Source organism: Lepidochelys olivacea, assembly GCF_965140295.1.
Source record: "Lepidochelys olivacea isolate rLepOli2 genome assembly, chromosome: 5".
Taxonomy (NCBI): Eukaryota; Metazoa; Chordata; order Testudines; family Cheloniidae; genus Lepidochelys; species Lepidochelys olivacea.
Genome location: NC_140415.1, coordinates 112,273,933 through 112,297,512, shown reverse-complemented (window position 1 = coordinate 112,297,512; position 23,580 = coordinate 112,273,933). Strand labels below are relative to the sequence as shown.

Here is a 23,580-nt window from a genome sequence, read left to right as displayed (position 1 = left end):
ATAAAATTAAGTATGAGTCACAATGGAACATTTACTTTCAATCAAACAACGCAGCAATGGTGTTCAGCTGCAGAGCATCTTATCAGTCTCCTTGGGAGACACAATAAAATAAACAAACATCCACCAAACAATAACCACCAATTTTGCTTCTCTAATGTACACCTGAGATCACAGAACAATATTTTGCTTCCAAAACTTAAGAGTTAACTTGTCTCTCTAATAACTTACAGTAATTATCAGAGATAATCCGAGCTGGCTGCAGAAGTCCCAGTACATGCTGTACCTGGTTTCTCTGCATTTGCAGAGGAAAAAAATAGTTTTTAAAAAGAGAAGAAAAACCCAACCCCCAAGTACATAAAATTCCAGGAACACTACAACATTTTACGGTTTGATTTCAACAGGGAAAAAAGGCTGTTGTCCAAATTCCAAGCACTCAATCCATCATTCACAGTCCATCTCTCCCCACGTTTATAGAATCTATGCCAACTTTAACCTTTTGGTTCTACCTGGAGCAACCTATACTACAAGACCCCTCATAGTGTCCCGGAGCCTGGACATCTACAGTTTTATAGCCCCGCAGCCCAAGCCCTATGAGTACAAGTCAGCTGACACGGTCCAGCCCCGGGTGTTTAATTGCAGTGTAGACATACCCCTAGAACCCCTAGTTGGGTTAGAGGGGTTGATACCTGCAGAATCATTTCTTTTTACCTGGGTCTTAAAGATTTAGAAAAATGGATCTCTCGACTGCAATGGTTAAGTATTTATATAAAAGAAATGAAATTTACCAGGAGCAGAGACGCCAGAAGCAAGGTGCCAGCAGTTGCCCAACGGCAGCATTCCATGCTTGGATCCTTGCCGCAATCTGAATCGGACACTGAATAAGCTGCTAAGTGCTCCTCTGCCTGCTGTCACATCCAGTACTGGTGCTAACACTTCAGCCCTGCCTATCAGCTTCCATCAGCTCTGCTCACATTTCCTGACTAAGGGGTGGGTGGGTGGGGGGTGAGCTGAATGGAATCTCTCTCTGAGCAGGCAGCCAGCCAATCAGGCTCTTGCTAATCAGACATGCAGAATAACAAAGCCAAGGGGTCCAGGGAAAGTATAAGAGAGAAAGAAAGAGAGGAGGGAATGAGAGAGAGAGAGAGAGAGAGAGAGAATGGCAAAGCTGAAGGGAGTGCTCTGCCTTTAGTTAACCCTACTCAAAGAGATCTAGTCCTTTACTTGCCACAAGCTGTTGTGGTTGTTGCGAGTACAAAAGCGTTCCTTCTAACTGTGCATTGTTCCATTCAGGAGAGAAACAATCTGTGTCAATATGTAACACATGCCATAAAGGGCACAAATCATAAGAGACAGAAATTTGCCAGAGAAAAATAAATTCTACTTAAATAAGGTCCTCCTGTATTCCTTAAGGGAACATGGACTGTGCAGATCTTTTTGCCACTTTGTGGCAAAGGAGCATATCTCCCCCTCACCTCTTGTCATTCACATATCTATTTTTAACTGGTTTCAGGATTTCCTGCTTTACATGGATGGTGGCTGCAATGTTGTGGTAACCAAGTCAGCTGGTAAAGATGCTGGTCTGTAAAACAAAGAATTAAGAAAAACATTCTCCTCATCACCTAAAGAAAAGCAATTTCAATTATCCACATTCAAAAGGTCCCCAGATACTGACTGAGGGATGTGCTTGCTTAGCTCCTTCAACAGAGGAGTTAGGTAACTACCAGTTTAGAGCTATATTGACCAGTTTCTCACTGACGTCTGTGATGCCTATTATAGGTGCCTGTTAGAGCATAGTATCACCACCTATTAGTAAGGTTGCCACTTCCCGTCATAATACCTTGTTTTCAGTGGCTTATGAAAACTTGCCAAACTTTAACTGTTTAGGCAGAAATTTCCCCTGCTGGGTGTCTGCCTCATGCTGTAGCTTCCTGGAGAATTTCAGCCAGAATGAGTCAGCCATTGCTGAGAACAAGACTAAGGGAAAATAAATTGTTTTGCCCATGTTAAAAACTTCTGGGAAACTTTTCTTTCAGTAGCTCTAGCACCTTCTGGTTTGGAGCAAGGGCCTGAAGTTTGCCACATGGGTGGCCTTTGTGTCTGTGATGGGCCTCTTGCTGTCCTTGCTGCCATCTTATAAGCTTTTTTTTTTTTTAAATCATAGGTCACACATGACTTCCCACTTACCTATTGGCTCCCAGCCTCCCCACAGCTGGTCCAGCTCTTGTCCTCTTTGCATTCAAATGAGGCAATTTTCTCCTCCATGCTGCAGGAGGGCCTCTCCAGTGCTCTCAATGACACTCCTGTGAGTAGGACAAGAACTGGACCAGCGGGGAGCGGGACTGGCATAAGGAGCCCCCGGGGGAGGATACTGGGACTGGAAGCTGGCAGGAGATGGGGAAGAGACTGGAAGCGACTTGGCAAATTGATAGGGACTGGAAGTCAGGAAGGGAAATGTGAAGAAAGGTGGGGAAGCTAAGATAGGAGGAGGAGCTGTGGAGATAGAATACAGTCAATGGTAAGAAGACTGGGACTGAGAACTAGAGGGATGTGTGCATGTGTGTGTGAGGGGCTGGGAAGGAGAGAGAGATCTGATGCAGAGCCAGGATGCAGGGGGAAACTGGCTGGGTGAAGAGACTGATACTGGGAGCTGAAGGGTTTGTGGAGAAGATTAGCTGGAGCAGGAGACTGGTACTTGAATGAGGAGTCTAGAGGGGTGAAACTAGGATTTGGGCAAGGAATGAGGGTTTGGGGCTGCTTAAGGTAAGAGAATGGGACTGGGATGAGGACCCAGGGGTGGGACATGGATGGGGAAAGCGCAAATGCAGTAAACCTTGAGGGAGAATGAACCAAATTGAAAGGTTCTAGTCCTGCTGATGAGCCATGTGGGTATCAATATATGGACTTTCTGGTTTTTTTCAGTTTGTTTTTTTTAGGAAGAAGTAAGAAAATACACAAGTTTAAAAACACTATGACAAAAGTACATTAAGGTTGCAAAATCAAGTACTCAAAAGTAAGGAAATGCCAGAATCTAGATGGCTAGCACAACCTTAATTCAGCGATCTTGTGCCACATTACGATAGCAATCATGTAATTAAAGATAGTATCACAATGCATACACAGCAGGGATCCGAATTAAGGTTGTTTGTGCAACCCTCAATTTTGGAATTTCCTAATTTTTTGAGTGCTTGACTTTGGAACCTTAATAATGTTTTAACACATTTTTGGTGTATAATTATAGTATTTTCAAAAGCAGCCTCTTTTTAGTGAGTTAATTTTTGGGCACTCAACTACCAGGAAACATTGTCATCATTAATACACTGGCTTGCAGTGGAATATATGAAGTGATCTCAGTAGGATGCTTCCAGACATGCACAAAATGCGGCTTTTATTTTTCAAAATCAAACTGCTCAATTCCTGACTACCTGAATGGTAGGGGATGTACCAATTAGAGATGGGCATGCCCTTTAAAATTCCAGTTCATATTTCTGACTGAAGCCAAAACACAATAATATATTCACTTGTTTGGTAGCAAACAGTTAATGTGGAAAAGCAGATACTGATGCTACACATGCTCATCCCAGATTTACTGACCCTTGAAATGCCTGGTTCAGCTTTGGAAAAGGTAAATTGTTGCATTTTTCAAAGAAGACTCTCAAAAGGCAAATAACATCCTCTAACGCTAGTAAACCTGGAGCCTTCACATGCACAATTTATTGTCCCACCATTATTCTGTGCATGGAACTCCCATTGAAGTCAATGGGAATTTTGCACGCAAAATCATGGCAGAAGAAATACATTGGTAGCGGCCAAATGGTGTTGCCTGCTATCCTCAGATGCCTAAAAAATGTGATTTGTCTGAAAAGAGCTCTTTTTTGTTCAAGACTGATATTCAAAACAAGAGCAGAGCTGTCCAAGACTTTCATAATGAAACAGAAAATGGTGCAAAACTCACATGACTTTGGATTTTGTGGCACATTTAAAACTCAGACCAGGTTCAGGAACTTAGGTCCTTTTTTGGTTCCAAGAGAAAGTCATGTAAAACCCAAGGTTTTGACATGAAGCCAGGTGAAATGTCACAGTTCTGAGAGTTTGGCTTGGAGTTTGAATGCATTTGTACCAAGAACTCAAAGTGAACCTCAGGGAGTGGAAACTCACATGAATCAACTCCAAAGTAAAGGCCCATGCGAATCTTGCATTGCAAAAACATTAAGTTTCATAGGTTTCAGAGTAACAGCCGTGTTAGTCTGTATTCGCAAAAAGAAAAGGAGGACTTGTGGCACCTTAGAGACTAACCAATTTATTAGAGCATGAGCTTTCGTGAGCTACAGCTCACTCATGCTCTAATAAATTGGTTAGTCTCTAAGGTGCCACAAGTCCTCCTTTTCTTATTAAGTTTCATAGACATTTCAGTCCAATCCTGAATCCATATCACTCAAAAACAAAACTCCCATTAACACTAGTGGAAGCAGGATTGGGCTCCAAGTCACAAGTGAAGGGCATCCACTCACAAGCCCTGAAAATGACCACTTCTGGTGTCCATGTTGACCATTAACTACACTCCTTTTTTCCCCCCTTTCAGGTGTTTAAATTAAAGCAGTCTGCATATGTCTGTAAGCAGTGGTGCTGGTTAGCAGCACTACACAGCAATGGCAGATTATGTGAAAGGAGAGCAGTAATGAAGGAGGGTGTCAGGACTGTCTGAAGCATCATTCCAAGCTGTACAGATTTCAACAATCCTTAATTTAAAAAACTTTAGCCCAGGAAGGAGAAAGTTAGTAACATCAAATATGCTTTATATCAGGAAAGAGTGAACTAAACTGTGGAGTTGCTCTCCCTGGGGAGAGTATGTTACAGTTTTCACTCAGAAGCCGCCTGTCTCTTCCCGGAGCTGAGCCTCCTTTCCTCTCCCCCCCCCCAATCAGATCTGCAGCAACCAATATTTTTTATTTCATTTTATTTTTCAGTTAGCAGTTATTCTTAGATTGCCTCCTTATAGTCTGGATTGGTTTCTGGGATGTTGGATGCTCACATAACCATGGAAAGTGGGAGGGAGCCAATACTTACGTAACCCTTCTGCCCATCAGAGTTGGCAGCAACAAGGGCCGGGTTCAGTATCTAGGGGTTCCAGTCCAATAACACAATGCAAAACTGGTTCGAGCCCCCACCCAGTGACCTGGGACAAATATACACCATCCCCGCTGGGCGCCTCTAAGAGGCAATACTTCCCCTCTTGCAAGCAGAGTCTGAGTGTAGCAAAAGCCTTTTAATAACAGAGAGAAACAATGTGGCATTATGTTGGGGAAACACCACCAACAGGATTCATAACACAACCCATGAGCCAAAAGCCACCCCAAGCAAACTGGGCCATGTCCTCTCTCTTTGGTTCACAGCAACCCAAAAGTCACGCAAAGTCCCAAAAGTCTCTGTTCCTGGTCAGTGCAGCCCCAGAGTTCGAAAGTTTATTTGCAGAGTTTTACCTCCTAACATGGGTGGAAATGGGGGAGGTTAAGGGGCACCTTATGTGGTCCAAAGCCGACTGCCCAACCTCTCCGTGGGGCTCCACTCCGCTCCACCAGCCGCCCCACGAATTGCTCTACTCCGCCAGCCATCCTGTGAGCCACTCCAGCCATCCTGCAAACTGCTCCGCTCCGCCAGCCATCCCATGAACTGCTCCGCAATATATCTTCAGGACCCCCCAATACTTAACACAACACTCAGTGATTTCAGCTTGTAGTAGGGGAGCCTCAGGACTGGTACACCATTGGCCCAAAGTGAATTCAGCTCAGCAGCCTGTAACTAGACTCCTAGTGGAATCAAAACTAGTGCTGATATTCCACCGTGGAGAGAGGAGACGATGTAATTGGCATGTAGGGCCCTCACCAGGGCCCATACCACCAGCTATTAATACCTGTCCCTAGTATCACTCTCAATACGCTAGGTTTTGGAACCCTAGCCTAGCGAGTGCTGCTTAGTTGATGGTGAGTCCCGCCATCATAACAAAAGACCAAGTACAATTCCACTATCCTTGATTCACATAATCAGGATAATAACAGTTTATTCTTCCTGCCCCAATAACAGAGAAACTGGGGTTCCTACAGGAAGCCAAAGTGACCATCTAGGCGGGGTGGGTGTGCCTATGCAAATGAGACCAGTCCCTTAAGTGCTTTTCCATAGCCCACCACAATTGGGCACCAGATGTCAGGGTAGAGCTCATCCTGACTCTGCTTACACTTATAAAGGAGCTTCAGACAGGATTTGTGTGTGTGTGAGAGAGAGAGAATTTAATGGCTGTGAAAGATGTCAGATTGACAGTTGTGGGGACCACAATCTCCTGCAAGTTCACCCCTGTGCGCAAGGCTGATACGGCTCTTAAATCCAACATAAACACTTTCTTGAGGCTTATGTGATGCATAGTCTTTGTGCAAGCACTCCATACAGAAAGAAATGTCTTTCCACTGCAGTGTGCAGGTTTCCTTGCTTTTACCTGTAAGGATCACCTCCAGGGGTGAAAGGATAGTTCAGTCTCCAGATCCACTTGGTTCTTGGCCTTTATGCTGAGAATAACTGCCAAAAAGACTGCCAAATACTACATAAGAACATAAGAGCGGCCATACTGGGTCAGACCAAAGGTTCATCTAGCCCAGTATCCTGTCTTCCGACAGGGGCCAATGCCAGGTGCCCCAGAGGAAATGAACAAAATCAATCATCAAGTGATCCATCCCCTATTGCCCATTTCCAGCTTTTGGCAAACAGAGGCTAAGGACACCATTTCTATACATCCTGGCTAATAGCCAGGGATGGACCTGTCCTCCATGAACTTATCTAGTACCAGTAACCTGCAATGAGGAAGCCTGGTGATTGGACTGAGACTGTCTAGTTTAGGTACTTTTATGGCCCCCATCAGAATAGCAACTGAGCACCTTATAATCATTAATATATTTATCTTCCCCACCCCACGAGGTACAGACTAAAGAACACAGCAATACATGCACCTATATTTAACTGACTAGATATCAAGCTAATGGTATACCTTTAAATCATATGACACATTGTACCCCAACCTTGAAGAACTACAGTCTGCTTCATCCTCAAAAATGTTGGGAACATCTGAGAAAAGGAGTGGTCTCTCTTCTTTCTTGAGACGTGACTACATTGATCTAATTGGCGAGGTTGGAGCAATCCCCTGCATGTATCATAAAGCCACCAGCAATGCTATTTCACAGCTGGCTCTGGCCATTTTGAAAGGTTCTTAGCATATCCAGCAATGAGCCTGATATCAAGAAATAGGACAATTCCTCTGGATTACAGTTAAGGGAGGGAGTTAGTGGCAGATCAGGGAGGTGGACTGTGTGAAGTGGCTGTTTGTACTGCCTACTGTACAGCCTTGTTCAGTGGTAACAGTTCTTGAACCTTTGATACAACAAGACACCTCCCCTCACACACACAAGGAGCAAGAAAGATAAATGAATGTTAAAATAGTTCATAAAACTTGCATTGCACCCTTCACAATAATGTTATACTGTATTCACAGTTTTTGCACTGGTAAGGTGTGGTATCTTAGTGGCTTAGCCAAACACCTTGATCAAGCGTGCTTCAGATCCGAGTCACAACATCAAAACAGGGAAATTCTGCATTAGAAAATACAAAACTGCTTTTCCATTCTATTTAGTAGGGGAATCTCAGGTACAATAGACAAGCAGATTTCCATCATTACACTTAGGCATGACTGGTTTATCCCCACTTGGTCTTCCTTGCACTGGCACCATTCTCCCTTGCATACCCTTAACACCTCTCCTCCCTTGTTGATAGCCCACCATCTTTCTTTTGGTCAGACTGAAAAGGTGAACACAGGCTTTTAACTCAATTTCAGGGCCAATCTGTGAGCTAACACAATGTAATGCCCCGACATCAGCTCTCTATCAAGGTCTCCTTCAGAATGATCATGACATTTCTTTAATGCTCCACATTGAGCTCTGTCTCCTGATCACCTGACTACTTTCCCTCATCACTCCCTTCCTCCTACCCCCCATACCTAATTAATCACATAGTGGGAATTCCAGCCATCAGCTTGTCAGAAGCTATGTATTGTCCACATTTATGGTGCTGGTTCTAGACAACTGAAATATGTGGAGTTACTAAAAGTAATTAGTTTTGTAACCCTAACAACAAGTGCATTAGTCTTTGAAGTTACCATATCATCTTAAATGTCTTCAGCCTCCTTCCCCTGCCATTCTTAATATAGTGCTGCATATTTTATAATTCTGGAAACACTTGCTTCCTATCTTAGGTACTTTTATGGCCCCTCAATACCACAGTATCTGAGCATCTTTTGAATGTATTTATTCTCAGAACAGCCCTGTGAGGTAGGGAAATACTTATTTCCCCCATTTTACAAATGAGGAACTGAGGTACAGAAAGAGACTAAGTGATTTGCCCAAGCATGGTGGGGCAGGGAACTGAACGCTGGTCTCCCATGTCTACCAAGCACTCTAACCACATAGTACTTACTTTCATGCGTACTCCCAATTAAGTGAATAGGACTACTCATGATATTAAGCACTGCACCAGGGACAAGCGTTTGTAAGATCTCGCCCTTTATTGTAGCTCTTTAGGGCAGGGTATTTCTCACTCTATTCTGTAAGGTGCCAGGCATACTTATGGCATTATATAAATAATAATACTAAAAGGACTTAAGGCCCCAATCCTGCAGTGAGCACTGTTCATACAGATGCCTGTGCAGTGCTGCCAACTCTTGTGATTTTGACATTATTGTTTGTGTCTATGTGGAGCTCATTGAAAGAAAATAGCACGCACCCTTCCCCCTCCCCCCACATTTGGTAAGCTTTCAAGTTAATTTGGACCCAGTTTGGGCTTTGAAAGTTATACCTGACTTTATTTAAAACAAACAAAAAACAAAAAACACACACACACATTTAAGCCTCCTCAGCTCTTTAACCTGCAAGGCTGTGCATTTTCCCCCCTTGTAGGAGTTTGCAACACCTACGTAATTCTTCGTGTGCTCTTTTGCTTTTCCAAAATGATACTCTTCTTTTTATTAACACAAAAACAAAAAAACAAAGCTAAAGACTCACGAGTAACCCTCAAATAAATCAGCGGAAACTTCCAAAAAATATCACTTTTAAGCTTGCAATAAATAAAGAGGAAGAGAAAAGAGGTTTTAAACTAGAGAAAGGCTCAAACTGTGCATTTTGGATCTAGATTTGAAAAACCCTTAGGATAGGGGAGGCAGGACTGGTGTTTGGCCCAGCTTAAAGACGGCCATTTGCAGTATTCACATCTGCAGCTAGATTCAGATTTCCAATGCTTCCAGAATCCAGGGGAGGGGTTTATGGTTTGGGCCCATCTCTAGTGTTAACAATTATGAAGAATGCCTGGACAGCATGAAGCAGAGTTTGAAATGATGCAGAAGGATTTTTGAATAGAGAACATTCTAAAGGAACCCCTTTTGTCATCTAACAGCTTTCATATGCCACAATATCAGTGAAGTGCTTCTGCAAATGGAACTCCCACCAAAGCTAATGGGAGCTCCCCCTGTAGAGGACTGGCAAGATTGGACATCAAGTCAGTAGAATTAATGCATATTAGCATTTGAAATAAATAGGATTACAGATTACAGCATGGTCAATTTAAAAGCTGGAAACATTGTAGCTCCTGTGATTTGATGATAATGATTAGGGGTTAGTACTGGCAGAGAAGCCCACCACCCCCAATTTAAGTCAAAGCACATTTATATTAAAAAAACAAAAAAAAAAAACAAAAAAACTGCCATAAAACATAAAAAGATAAGTGATGGGATTCTGGAGCAGCACCAGACTCAAACTGCCTGCAACACATGCACGTAAATGGAAAAGGTATTTGGTGAAATATTTGAAACATATGGTTTTGTTTGTGTTTCTCGCAAATGTCTGAGAACAGTGAACAATTCCTACCTGTATACAGTCGTGACCATGAATGCACTATTATGTTGTAACAAAAATGTATTTATAAGCAACCAGTAAAATACTGGAAGAAATCATAATGTTAATAACTAAGAGGTTATCAAGTTCCATATCGAATTTCTCAGTGCTAAAGACTGCCATGCAAAGAGTAGCAATTTTTACTTGATGAATTAAACAGTTTCAATATAGTAGAAATACAGGAAATGATTAAATAAAACAGATACATTTCTCCCCTTAAGCTGAGCAGAAAAAATTTTCAGCCTCAGCTAAACAGGTGAAAAAGCAAATCTTTTCCATATTCTAAGTTTCTCTCTATAACTGGAACCCCAGTGTGAACCCAAAAGTTTAGGGGATCTAAGTCCAAACCCAAACATGGATCAGAACTTCATCACTTAGGGCCATCACTCAGATTATTGAAAACCTATTGCTGCTGATGCACCTGTGAAAGACTAGATTAGCTTGAGCCATGCAGTTTGCAAGCTGATCACCCTCATCCTACACCTGCTGGATCCAACTCTTCTCACTTACAAAGAAGAATTCAGGAACAATTGCACTGCAGTAAATGGAACTTTAACAGTCAAAAAATGATGTAAATGGGAGGAGAATCATGCCCTCAATTTATATTTTAGGCATAAAAGGATCAATTAATCATGGAACTCTACATGTGCAGGTACATTTTATTGGATAAAAGCCTATGTTATATTAAATAACTGAGCTGAAAGTCAAAGACCCTACCTCATATTAACTGAAATAAGTGTCAACAAGCATGACAAAGAATGCCCCCCCCCCCCAAGTAATAAGGTTAGTGAAAGAAATGGACGTGACCAACAGTGTCAATGCCTTTCAACCTTGCATGAGGCTAACGTGACATTCCAGATAAATACATCTGCATAATGGACAGGATCAGGATCCTGTGCCCTGCAACTGGTGGGAGATGAAAACAACTGACAATGAAGGACCATTGATGAGAAAATTCTTCCCAGATTGGTTTTATAAAAATGCTTTTACTCTCCTGCAACATGTGTGTCTGGATCCAGCTCTGTCCCCAGATTCTGGGGGAAAACCACTTTGAGCTAGTCACGATTTTTCCATCAATGTTTTTTTTTGGGTGGAAATTTTTCATTTTGATAAAAAAAACTTTTGATTTTCTACTTAAATTTAAAACTCATTTTGGCTGAAATCCTACCACTTTTGACTCCCTCCATCTTTTTTGCACTGGAAATAATTTTTATTTTTTGCTCCCAATTTAAATTTCTCCCACATCAAAATGAAATGAACATTTTAGAGGAAAAAAAATCACAAAAAGTTTGTTTCTTCACAAAATATATATTATGCTTTTCAAACAGCTCTCATTATTATTATTTGACTTTCAGTAGCACCTAGGAACCCCGGCCATGGGCCAGGACACCACTCTACCAGGCGCTGTACGAAAACAGGACAAAAGGGCAGCTCCAAAGAGCTAACAATTTAAGTATTAGACAAGAAACAACAGGTGGATACAGACAGACCCATAAGGGAGCACAAGGAAACAACACCACAATTTTTAAAACTCCCCTTCCTTAAAACTGCAAGAGCAGCATTCTTCTTTCACCTAGCTGGGAGAGAGGTGGAAGACAGCACTTCACAGACACCCCACAGGAACTAACTGGAAGGAGGTACTTATGTAGTAAATATCCACAGCTCTTTTACAGCCAGAAGCCAAACTCCACATCTCTGTGGCATTCCTGATTTCCACTAACCTGAGAACAAAGAGTCCCAGGATTGTCCCTAAATCCAAATTCCAGGACTGAAACCTTTGCAGAGTCAAGGCTTAGCACTCATTTCTTCTCCCACTGATGTCAATGAGCATCACAGGCATGAAACCAATCTTACCAACACTTTTCACTGTGTGGAAATGGGAAAGCACTTTGAATCCACTATCTTACCATGATTCCATTTTTGAGACGACAAAGAAAATCTGCACTCAGTTACACTGGTGTAAATCCACAATAACTCCACTAAAACCAACAGCGTAACTGTTACAGGATTTGACCTAGAGCTGAGTGAAAGTGGGCAGGGTTCACGCAAGCCTGTTTTGAATCAGTTTCATTTCAAGTATTCTGTGACAGGCACCCTGCAGTCAGTTCTCTTGATTCTCCTAGTAATTCATTTGCCAGCCCAAAGTATGTGAAGTAACATGTCCCAAATTTATTAATCTAATTTATTAAGTTCTTACAGGCTACAGTTCTTTCTGGCTCTTCAGGCCCAAGCCTTTCTTCTTGGGGCTTCCAATTCACCTTTATTCCAGGCATTCAGATCTCATGTTCCTCCCCCACCTCTGAGCTCTGCAAGTCCCACTGTGGCCTGGAACAGTTAGGTCAGCTTCTACTTGGTCTATCTATTTACATATATTGCTCTCATCAGTGCAGAACTGAAACACCCCACAATCATTACTAAATCTAGTCTCACAACAGCCGTGTGAACTAGGAAAGTGTTACCCCCATTTTTACAGATAGGGAACTGAGAGACAGAGAGATTAAATGATACACCAGAGTCTCTGGCAGATCCAAGAGTTGACCTCATACTTTCCGAGTCACAGTCCAGTGCTTTGACCGGTGCAGGCCTTTAGGCACAAGACCATCCTTCAAATAAATCTTTGTGACAGTCTGAGCTGTGCCAACCACTAATGACTCCTGCACTACAGAATGCACAAGATGTGGGATTCTACCTCCCCTGCACAGGCGTGTAGAGACAGAAGGGAAAGGCTATCATGCCTTCCCTTGTCCTCACAAAAGAAACCAATAGCACCATTCCCACATAGTCTCCATTTGTCACCGATTCACAGTTTGCTCTCACTAGATAGTCCCTAATTTGCTAGTACATTTGACTTTGTTAGTTGTCCTTAGTTTTGCAACATCTAGCAGCTTGGATGCAGTCATAGTTATTGTAGGGTCTTCATCCTACACTCTTCTATATTCCCCATTACATATTATAACCCCCCATCCTTTTAAAGCTCCCTGCCTTAGAGTTTTACAACTTTTGCTGTTTGAATCTGATGCCATCTATTGCATCAGGGTATTTTGTGTATGTCAGTGTGTGTTTGTTTCCAGGTGCTACTTTGGCCCAGAACACAGAATAGCCTGCTGTACTTTTAGCTTGGAAGCATTTTATGCAGAGCCATCTTAATGAAGTTTTTGGCTTTGCCTGCTTCCTTTTATTGGAGTCCTGATTTATAATTGGCTTTTATGTATCTTTGACTTTAAGAATTGCTCTGAGCACTGCAGTCCATAATGTTATGCACCTGCAAATCAGCATTTGAGCTAGTAATCCCTAATCTACTGCTCGGGTATGCCTATATTCTAAATGTGCAATGCGAGCGTGGGGCAGGATTCACTTTCCTGCAAAAGCCTTGCTGCAATAATAGAAAGAAAGAAAGAAAGAAAGAAAGAAAGAAAGAAAGAAAGAAAGAAAGAAAGAAAGAAAGAAAGAAAGAAAGAAAGAAAGAAAGAAAGAAAGAAAGAAAGAAAGAAAGAAAGAAAAGCTGCTGAACCAAGGAGATGCCAGGAGCAGAGTCCGCTATAGGGAGCTGTAGATTAATCTTAATTGTTTATTGTATTTAGTATTATGGGGATACAGAATTTTTCTGCAGCACTCACCGTATTTTATAATATAATCACTGTGCATGAATTTACATTGCTGAACTACAAAAGCTGCCACTTTTTGCTTCCCACTTTGACCATTCCACCTATACAGCCTTGTGCCTCTGCCCGAGTTCAGAGTACGAGGAAAAGCAATGCAGACATGTTTGTACTGCTGGCCTCCACTGTAATTGGTCTGTGGATAACCAAAGCATTGTGATTTCCTTTGTTGGTAATTCTTTAACATTTATGAGCACAGACCTACACTACTCATTAAAAAAAGAGAGAGAGAGAGTGTAAATCATACACTGCTGGGTCATAAAAGGCTGTCAGCTCATCAATGGCTTCCTATGATGTCGTCATCAACTGTGATGCTAAAGCAGTTAAGTTATAAGAAGCTGGAGATGAAATTACAGCTTTAGTATTGACCCAGCAATAGAGCTCAATAAGGCGAACAGAGTACACTTTAATATGCTTCCCTATCCCTATAAAATACATCAAAGGCTCAACTTTCAAAGGCTTGAGTATAGCTTGCCGTTTGGAAAGACGTATCCAGCACAAAAGACCTCGTTTGAAAATGCAGCCAGCAGTGCAATGTAACAGGTGAAGTTTAGGAAGTGCAGTGCTCTACAGGATTGTAAAATCACTGAGTATTAGCACGGACTAGAACACTGGACATAACTACCGATTTTAGGTAATCTTAATGTACCTATCACAATGCCTTCTAGATACCAATAATACTTTGCATGTCTAGGGCCTTCTAAGAGAGAACTGAAAAGGGCTTGGATGCCATGAATTAATGTCGCCAATAATAAAACGTTACCTTATTTACCACTGTGAGGTAGGGAAGTACTGTATTATCTGGATTTCCCAGATGCTGAAAGTGATGCACAGAAAAATAAAATGACGGACTTGCCCAAGATCATACCAGAATTATCTAGCAGAGTTGTGAGTAGAACCCAGATCTCCTGACTCCCAAGCCTGTGCCTTATTACAATTTGTATTAATGTACCCAAATCACAAATGTAGTCTCTTCCTCCTTGGCTGTCTGGAATGTAGATAGAGACCACTGTTTTAAGAATAGACTTAAGTGTAGCATGCTTTGTGTACAACACTGGAAAAGTAAAGCTCCTCATAGCTACCTTAATTAAACTGCAGCTATCTCGATTGGGTATCCCAGATACCTAGGAAATCCAAACCCACAGATCCACACTCACCAGTGGGGAAATTTAACAACAAAAATAATTAGTTATGAGTAAATCAGTTACATGAAACAGTATTTTAAAACACCAAATTTAGCCCTGAGATGGGGGTACCTCTGGCTCCCTCTGCAGGCAGATTTTTGGTCCTTGGCAAAGTGTTAATTTGTTGGCCGGAGCTCTCTCAGTTCTTGGCCTGATTCTCCTCTCATACACATTTGTGAATAAATTAGGAGCAGCTCCACTGGCATCTAACTGGTGTGGGAGAGAGGTAGGGTGACCAGATAGCAAATGTGAAAAATCGGGACAGGCGGTGGGGGTAATAGAAGCCTATATAAGAAAAAGACCCCAAAATTGGGACTGTCCCTGTAAAATCAGGACATCTGGTCACCTAGAGAGAACTGAATCAAGATCCTTAGTTGCTCACATTTTCCTGCATTTTTAGCAACACTTTTTAAAAATAAAAAAAAAAAAAAGGATTTTATTGGGTAGCAAAAACTAGTGGATCCAATTCTGGCCTGACATCTATGCCCTCTGAGTCCAATAGGGATGCACTTGATATCAGCCAGGGCAGACTCCTACTGTGTAATTTCAAATTCACCGATTTGAAAATAAAATCCTTTTCCGCCTATATTTTTGTTCAACTCACAGTTCTTGTTCACGCTTATTCTTTTGGGGAAAATTGCATCTGCGTGCTTTTACCTCTATATCCCCATGCAACATGTGGACTCTGCAATGAGTCTGGTCAGCAAAGTTCATTGAACCTGTGTGGTGAGGAATCATGACATCACCCCAGTTTTCCAACACATATTTTGCATAGCACATAAGAAATCTTATGCATGTTGTTCATGACTATAGGTAGCTTAAAGAGAAAGTAATTAAAACAACATTTGTTTAGCAACAAATTAGCAAGGGTTTAATTAAACAACATACTTTTGAAAGTCCAAATAATTCCTTGCTTTGAGAAAAATTTCTCTGTCTCTCTCTGTACTTCAGTTCTTCTGTTTGCCATGCATGAAACATTTCAAAATTCAGGATCACTCTCACTGAATTTGCAATTCAGAAACCTGTACAGTTGACTGCATTACATTAAGCAGCATTCTGGGACCACGTTCCCAGCACTTTGGGTCCAGAATGAGGCATGAAACTCCTATCAAGAATAATAAGGAATTAAAAATAGAGAGCCAAATTCAAACCAACTGACACCCTCTCCCAACCATACTAGCCTCAAAGACATGACGCAATATGCAGAATTTGACCCATATGCATTTACTTGACAACAATAAAAGGATTTATCTTCAGAATTCTATAGTATGTATTTTCAGAGTTTACAGAATACATACACAGCTACTGAATTTAGCACACAAAAATTTAGATTTATTGTCACACATACAACGGAAGTACCTTGTGTGACTGAAAACAGTCCACACATTTCTGAACATGCACTAGTACATCTCTCGCTTCCTAATTGTGTATTTTAGCTTTTGCTGTGACTTGCCATGGTTCCTACCTGCACATTTCACATCTAGATGTAGGCTTTGTATGGAGCAACTGAAATCAGTTGAACAGTATTGAGCATAATGGGCCAATTTTTCAAATATACTTGTGCAAGAGTGGGCATGCAGCTTTGTGCACACCCAATGACTGGTGCTTGTGCCTGATTTGGGAGGTTTGCACAGGCATATGCCTAGGCACGTATGCACTTCTCACGTGCAGGCCGATTTTTGAAAATGTGAACCTAACTTTGCAAAGTCCACACACTGCTGACTGTCATGCCACTGCTGAATAGGATTCCGATCCTGTGAAGTGCTGAGCACTTCCTGCCATGTGCTGAGTGCCCTCAACTCTTAGAACAACAGGATCAAGGCCTGCATCCTCATTAATAACCTCATTTGAGTATTCCCAACTAGGAGTTTCCACAGCAGGAGCGTGTAGTTAATCATATGATGTGATTATATAGTTATGTGATTGATTGCATTAATTTGTGTATTCACCTATTCTTGCAGTTAGTTTATGTATAAATCAATATGTGGTTAATAGGGTTAAGCTGCAAGATAAGGATAAGTAAGGTAAGGCTGCAAATTAAGGCCTATAGGCTTTAGGCCTGTAAGTGAGATCGTTTGGCCACAGAAGGTCTCAGGCCTGAAACAGGTTGACACGACTAGATGACCAAGGGATAACCCTGTGCCAGTAAAGATGAAAGATTACAGTAAAAGATGTGTTAATTGTTCATGTTCTGAAAAATATGCCCGAACGTATCTGTTAATATGGCACAATGGTGGATAGCAACGTTTCTGGGAATTCTGTAAGGACCTCATGTTACCATAGATTTCAGAGTAACAGCCGTGTTAGTCTGTATTCGCAAAAAGAAAAGGAGGACTTGTGGCACCTTAGAGACTAACCAATTTATTTGAGCATAAGTTTTTGTGAGCTACAGCTCACTTCATCGGATGCATTGGATGCTGTAGCTCACGAAAGCTCATGCTCAAACAAATTGGTTAGTCTCTAAGGTGCCACAAGTCCTCCTTTTCTTCATGTTACCATAGTAACTCAATGCATATGTTAATGAAAATACGGGAAGTTAAAGGGATCAACAATGAGAAATGGGGCACCCTTCTATCAGCGTGGTATACAAGCACAAAGAAAGAAAAGGGGCTGATATTTTTTATGCAAATACAGAAGATTAACACAGGATAAAATGTGCTGCCCAGCCTGAGTGTGTGTGTGGGGGAGGAGGGGGGAGAGCACATGAGCAGACACCCAACAGGACGGCCATGGCCACCCGATGATCATCTTACTCATCTATATGGTTTCCCAAGGGATGAGAGTATGAAAGCACGGATGCTGGACATCCTATGGTTTATTTCCATCTCTGTGTATGTTTCAGTAGTTGGGGCATTGTTCATCTGCTTAAGGGCATTGTTAATAAAAGGACATTTGATAACTTGTGAGTGTATGATGTATGGTCACAGTTCCTTGTGTATATCTAGAGTCTCTAAATCTAATGCTATTCCTAAGGGTGATTCTCAGCCTGCTAATTCCAACATTGCATTCATTCAGGAGACGAAATCCTTCACAAAGGTCACTGGTTTAAGATACCCATTACTAATAATTGGTATTAGTAATGCCAACCCAAACATACCAATATTTTAAAGGCTACAAGTACATCCTTTTCAAAATATAGCACTGAAGATTAATTCTATAATGGTAGCATTAATAAAGCACATGAAATACCCATACAATTGATCTGCCTCCCACAACAAGTTTTGCATTAAGAAGCGATTTGCAAATTGAAATAGTACTTTCCTTCTGATGCCATAAAACCTACAGAGCAAGACTTCTGAAGCGGCACCAAATAGACACATGGATTCACGTTACATATACAGACACCCTAGTCCTTCCTGCACTGTAAGAAATAATGGAACCAGCTACCAAAAAAAGTCCGGAAGTGCTGGGCAGAGAGACGCAGCAGGCAAAGAGTCATCTTGGTGATTATTTTTATAATTACTACCATACTTATTCCATTTGTTAGGCAGGAAATATCCCTGGACTATCATTTAAGGTTAACACACCTTTTCTCCTGTGGCATGCACACTCTCAAACATAAACATACGTTTAAAAACTGCTACATGTTTGTGGAAATTTCAAAAGATACGGTCACTGTGCTTTTCAACAGCAGGGCCAGCCAGCTGTGCTCTGACTGCAGACCACAGCTAGGGAAGGGAATGCTACATGATAAAGACAAGCCACAACTCTATAGAATGAGAAAGCCATGCAGGAGCTTGATTTGCAGAGAGCAGTTCCATTAATGTAGACAGAGTGGCCTAAACTCATTGCTGGGGTAACTCCACTGAAGCTGCTCAGGGTAGGTACGCCAGGAACGAATATGTCCTTATGTGTGTAGCAAGCACAGAAAGTGTGTAAGTGCATGATTAAGGGGAGAGCAAAACTTCAGCACCGATGTGCTGGCATAGAACCTCACACTAACACCGTGCTACAGCCCCCTCCACAGTACCACTGAGGAGCTGAAGAAGAAAGCAGTAGCAGGATGTGGTGGTGAGGAAGTGATAGTGGTGGTGGGAGACGTGGAAAGGGAAAAAGGAGAAGGAAAGAGCGTGCAAGAAGACAGAAGAAGAGAGAATAAAAATACTTCCAGGGAGGAAGTCTGCAAAGTCCGGCTGGACATATAAGGAATAAATCCTCCACTGCAGTATCACGGGTATCTCAGTGATAAAGGTCAACAGCACAGTGGGAGTTTGGGCTTCCCCAGTATGTGCCACTGGAGTCAATGGGAACAACAGCTGTTAAAGAGATCAAGCAAGACTTCTCCAGGTTAGGGAAAAAACCCACCATGCAATAAAAACAAGTTCCAGACAGGAATATTTTTAATATGAATTCCCATTAAATTATTTTGTCTCCACTGGGTTGGAGGGGGATTTTTTTTTCCAATTTGGCCTTTAAATAGGTCACTACTTAGAAGTGGCTTGTCTGGGTAAAAGAAAAGTTTGGCAATTTGGTGCACCAGTACAACCTGTCTTGTCCCTTCAAATGAGCACAGCCATGTTTACTTGATCTGGCCTGGAATGGAAAGGTGGGAGGGACTCATGTAGCAAGCTCACTAATGAGCAATACTGCTCTCCTTCCCCTCCCTCCCCAGAATGACTTGGGAATCCAGTGGAGATGGTGAAGTGCCCTGGAAATGCCATCTGGTGCTGGCTCTGAGATGATAGCAGAGATAACAGCTGGGTACATAAGTCATTTTCAAAAAAGGATTTAGTGGTAAAACTCAAGTGTTCAGATTAGGCCGTATATCAGACAGCTGTTGCTTTCTAAGCAGTGCTGGGCAGTGGGAAATGTCACATGGTTCCCTGGGATCAGTACCAGTATTTATTAAAATGCCTCTCATCACATTGTTAGGTCAGTGGCTGTGTTTCTAATTAGAAGATCACTTCTACAAATAAACCAGGAGACATGGCAACATGTGCTACTTGTCTAACCTTTCAGCATATAGCTTATCCATTCACCCTTGACCATAAGCAGAAAGTGAGTGAGCATCCTGGACACAAATCCACTGAGCCAGATCCCCAGCAGCTGTAAAGCGGGGTAGCTCAACCGACTTCAATGGTGTTGCACCAATTTAAACCAGAGGAATATCAGGCCCAAAGTGTTTTCAATAGCAGATGAGTAAAAGAACTCACAGCAGGTTATATTGATTCTATGTCAAATTAAAACTTAGACTGAATTGATTCAGAGGGCATCCCACAATACATTACACTGTTATTTGCAGTTGGCCAAATTCTCTCTTCAAATGAGTGCACAACTCCAGGTAAAGTCAATAGGACGTGGGCACAGGAATCCAACAGGCAGAATTTGGCTCACTGTACAATAGACTTTTCTTGCTGGCCCCTTCTTCCTAAAGAAACTAAGAGCAGGAAAATATAGGCTAAATATGAGGAAATGCTACCTGACAGAGAAATCTATTGGACTGTGCAACAGTCTCTAACCTGGCAATCACAAAAAACATTTCACTTGAGATAAGAGACAAAGCACTTATGCAGCTCTTAGGGGCAGGACCATCTTTTTATTCTGTTTGGGTACAGCAACTACCACAATGGGGTCCTGGTTTGTGGCTGAAGCTCCTAGGTGCTACCACACAATAATAAATACTGTACGCAGCAGGAAGATAGGAAAAGTCACCTAATAGGTCTTCTCCATCTCTAATTTCTGTCATTTCTTCTCTCTTGTTCAGGAGGAAAAAACTAAAAAGAACTTTGTGAACTGACAGAACAAAATCGATGCAATCCTATCAGCTCAAAGAGGTAACTTTCTTCACAAGTAATGAAGAGATAATGTTGATGCATCACAATATTGTCACAGGATAATGGTTTCCTGCTGCTAGATTAATGCTGTGGTAAAGCAGGGATGTTTATTTGCCCAACAGAAGACAGGAATCCTACAACAGTGATCAATTAAAATGACACTGTTTCTCTTGTATCAAATGATGAATGCAGAAAGAGACATTTTTGTCTCATAATGTTGATGTTGATACTATGGGGTGAAAGCTGGTTCCTTTTACTATGACTGATTTTGAATTGGTTTGGGGAACACATTGTACGTGTGGATCTGTGTGCATGCACATATGCACTATAACCAGTCAGAAACTAGCTTATCCAAACACAAGGCCAAGCTTCATCTTTGGATATGCACAAACTGCTTCAATGGATTATAACAGGAGCAGCCCTGAATGCAGAACTTGGCCCATGGTACTACAATGAGCATGATAATTCGGCTCAGTAGAAACGCTCTTCCCCTCCCACTTACAGAAGCAGGGGTCAGATGGCCAGCAACACAGATTGCCTGGCAGAGAAATTATCTTTTTGTTTGTACATTTCCAGGGCTGACACGGTCTTGATCCTTGTCATGTTCAGCACCCAGCATATTGCTGTTTTTTTAACAAATAAATAAGTGATTATCCTCCATAGCAGCTCAGAGCTAAGCCGGTTTCAGTCCAAGAGCACCAGCTCTCCAAGACTGCGTTGAATAATGTATTACTTGTTTTATGATATGGAGTGTTATCAAGTGGAGAGACTCCTCCTATCTTAATCAAATAAGTTCTATAACGTGGGGTTACTATTTTGGGAATTTCAACAAAATAAATACAAAGTTAATGATTAGCTTGACAAACACAAATGGGGGTTTTAAAGATAACAAATATGGGTTCATTTTGATAATATTTGTATGAAAAGTTCACGTATGTTAATATTGATTAAATCATTTTTTTCAAAAAAAGGAAAGGTCTATATTTTTGCGATCTTCTTTACAAGGAGAACAATGCTATTGCTTTTCTGTCAGGGTTTACCCAGCGTTCCTTAATTATTTTTGGCACTGTGCCAAAAGCTAATAATTTTTCTTATGAAACTGACGAGCAATTGCTTTTTTTTAATCCTCTGAGGAGACATTAGGAATAATAGACGAAATGTCAGGAATAAGTAAGAAAAATAGTGCTGTGTATATATACCCCTCCTAAAAGAAGAAATACATCCCTTGCTTTTAAACCTTATTTTTTTTAAAGAATATAATCTCAGCTCAAACCAAGAGCCCAGTCGGGAAAGACTATTTTTTACCCACTAAATCAGCCTGCAGCATTTCATGACTTTCCTTCCAAAGATTACAATGATAATGTGATTGACACAAAGCGTAACCTTTATAGTGTACGCAAGAGACCATGAACAGCAGTGGTCAATTAACAAGCAGATATTTGGTGAAAAACAGAAACTCATGAAAAGTAAATTTAAAATTTGACTTATTTTAGGTAGTAGTTCTGAATGGCCAAAAATGCTCTCATTACAGCTGGATATCTTGGATTCAGGACTCCAGAGGTCACAATTACTTCCAGACATCAGAGATTTTAGCAGCCAAAGATACATTACACAATATTCCAATCACACACACTCCAGGATTTTCTCTTGGTCAGAGAATATTTTAAATATTAGCGATGCCATGGCACTGTTCAGAAGCATAGGCTGCTTCACTACCCTGGCCCAAATGTTATCTCCTGTAATTATGTTGTACCAAACTACATTCTCTCCTTTAAGACTAACAGATTAATAAATCTGTTAGTCTTTAAGGTGCCAGCGGACTCCTCATCCTTTTTGTGGATACAGACTGACACAGGTACCCCTCTGATAATTCTCTCCTTTGCTTCAACTGCATAAGTTCTTGTTCACCTTCCCTTCTAAACCCACTTCTTGTTCACTTTCCCTTCTAAAGTGGCTGTTTGTTGCTAGTGGAGATTGACTGCTGCATTCCATCTCAGAGTGGATGCACTTCAAAAGAGGATGGCAAATTGATCCCTACATCTACAAAGCAAGGCACTTTGGGATGGAACACATTATAGCCATTTGAGAGATCCTTACTTTTCTGTTTCTCCCTCTAGGCATTGCCCTGTTCATCCTGTTCCAGTGCTTCGGTTATAAAATGTAGGACTCTCAGCCCTCTGTACACTGGAACACAGAAGAGTCTGAAATGAACATTGCTTACTTTAGGGTCCCCATGTCTTCAGGGGGCAGGTCTATTATCCTAAGGTAGCAGCTTTCAAGGCCACTCCCCATCTAGTCCCCTGGAAGGCAGAGAGGCATCTCTTTCTCTCTTTTTGTTTTTGAGGTTCTCATCTCTTTCCCCTCCATACGACCCCCTGAAGTTCACTCCTACAGTCCTTTCAACATGGGAGAGAGCAGCTTGCAATGAGGTAGAAGGCCAACCTCTCTTTTTAAAGGAAATTCAGTTTATAGTTCTGTAAAGCCAGAGATATTAGCAGCAGACAGGGAAATCAGAGAACTGGGTAGAAGGCCTCAGATTCCAGCCTAATGTCAAAGGTTAGCCAAGCCTCCACACGCAACAGAGTTCAGGGGTCTCATATCTGGTCGGTGTTTCTAATGTTTGTGAGGATCAAGCTGCTCTTAGAGGCTGTAAATAAATAGTCCTGAAGAAAGTGACACTAGACCCTGATGCATTAATGACTAAAAAAGTACCACAAAAATATCTGAATCTAACACAAGGCCCCTCCATTTGCAAGACTGGACAGCCAGGTACAGCTGGTTTGCCTTCTGCTGCTGCTACTTAGATCAAAGCAGTGATTTCTAAATAGGAGTTACTGATTTTTTTGAAAAGAAAAACACAAAACATAGATTGCAAATATGCTCTGGTTTTCTCCATTTTTAGTGAGCTCATAATCCTAGAAGAAAGAGCCTCATTCTCCTCTTGGTTTTTATCCATGTAACTCCATTGACTTCAATATGCCCTGAA

General features: G+C 41.5%; 1 protein-coding gene across 1 annotated transcript in view; it reads right to left on the bottom strand.

The window, feature by feature from the left end:
- The window catches only part of ADAMTSL1 (ADAMTS like 1), a 268,655-nt gene extending 267,698 nt beyond the window's left edge, over window positions 1-957 (bottom strand). The window contains exon 1 of the mRNA XM_084628002.1: window positions 786-957. Within this exon, the coding sequence (XP_084484128.1) occupies window positions 786-842 (57 nt within the window). The 5' untranslated portion in view covers window positions 843-957. The remainder of the gene's footprint in view (window positions 1-785) is intronic.
- Between the last annotated feature and the right edge of the window lie 22,623 nt (window positions 958-23,580).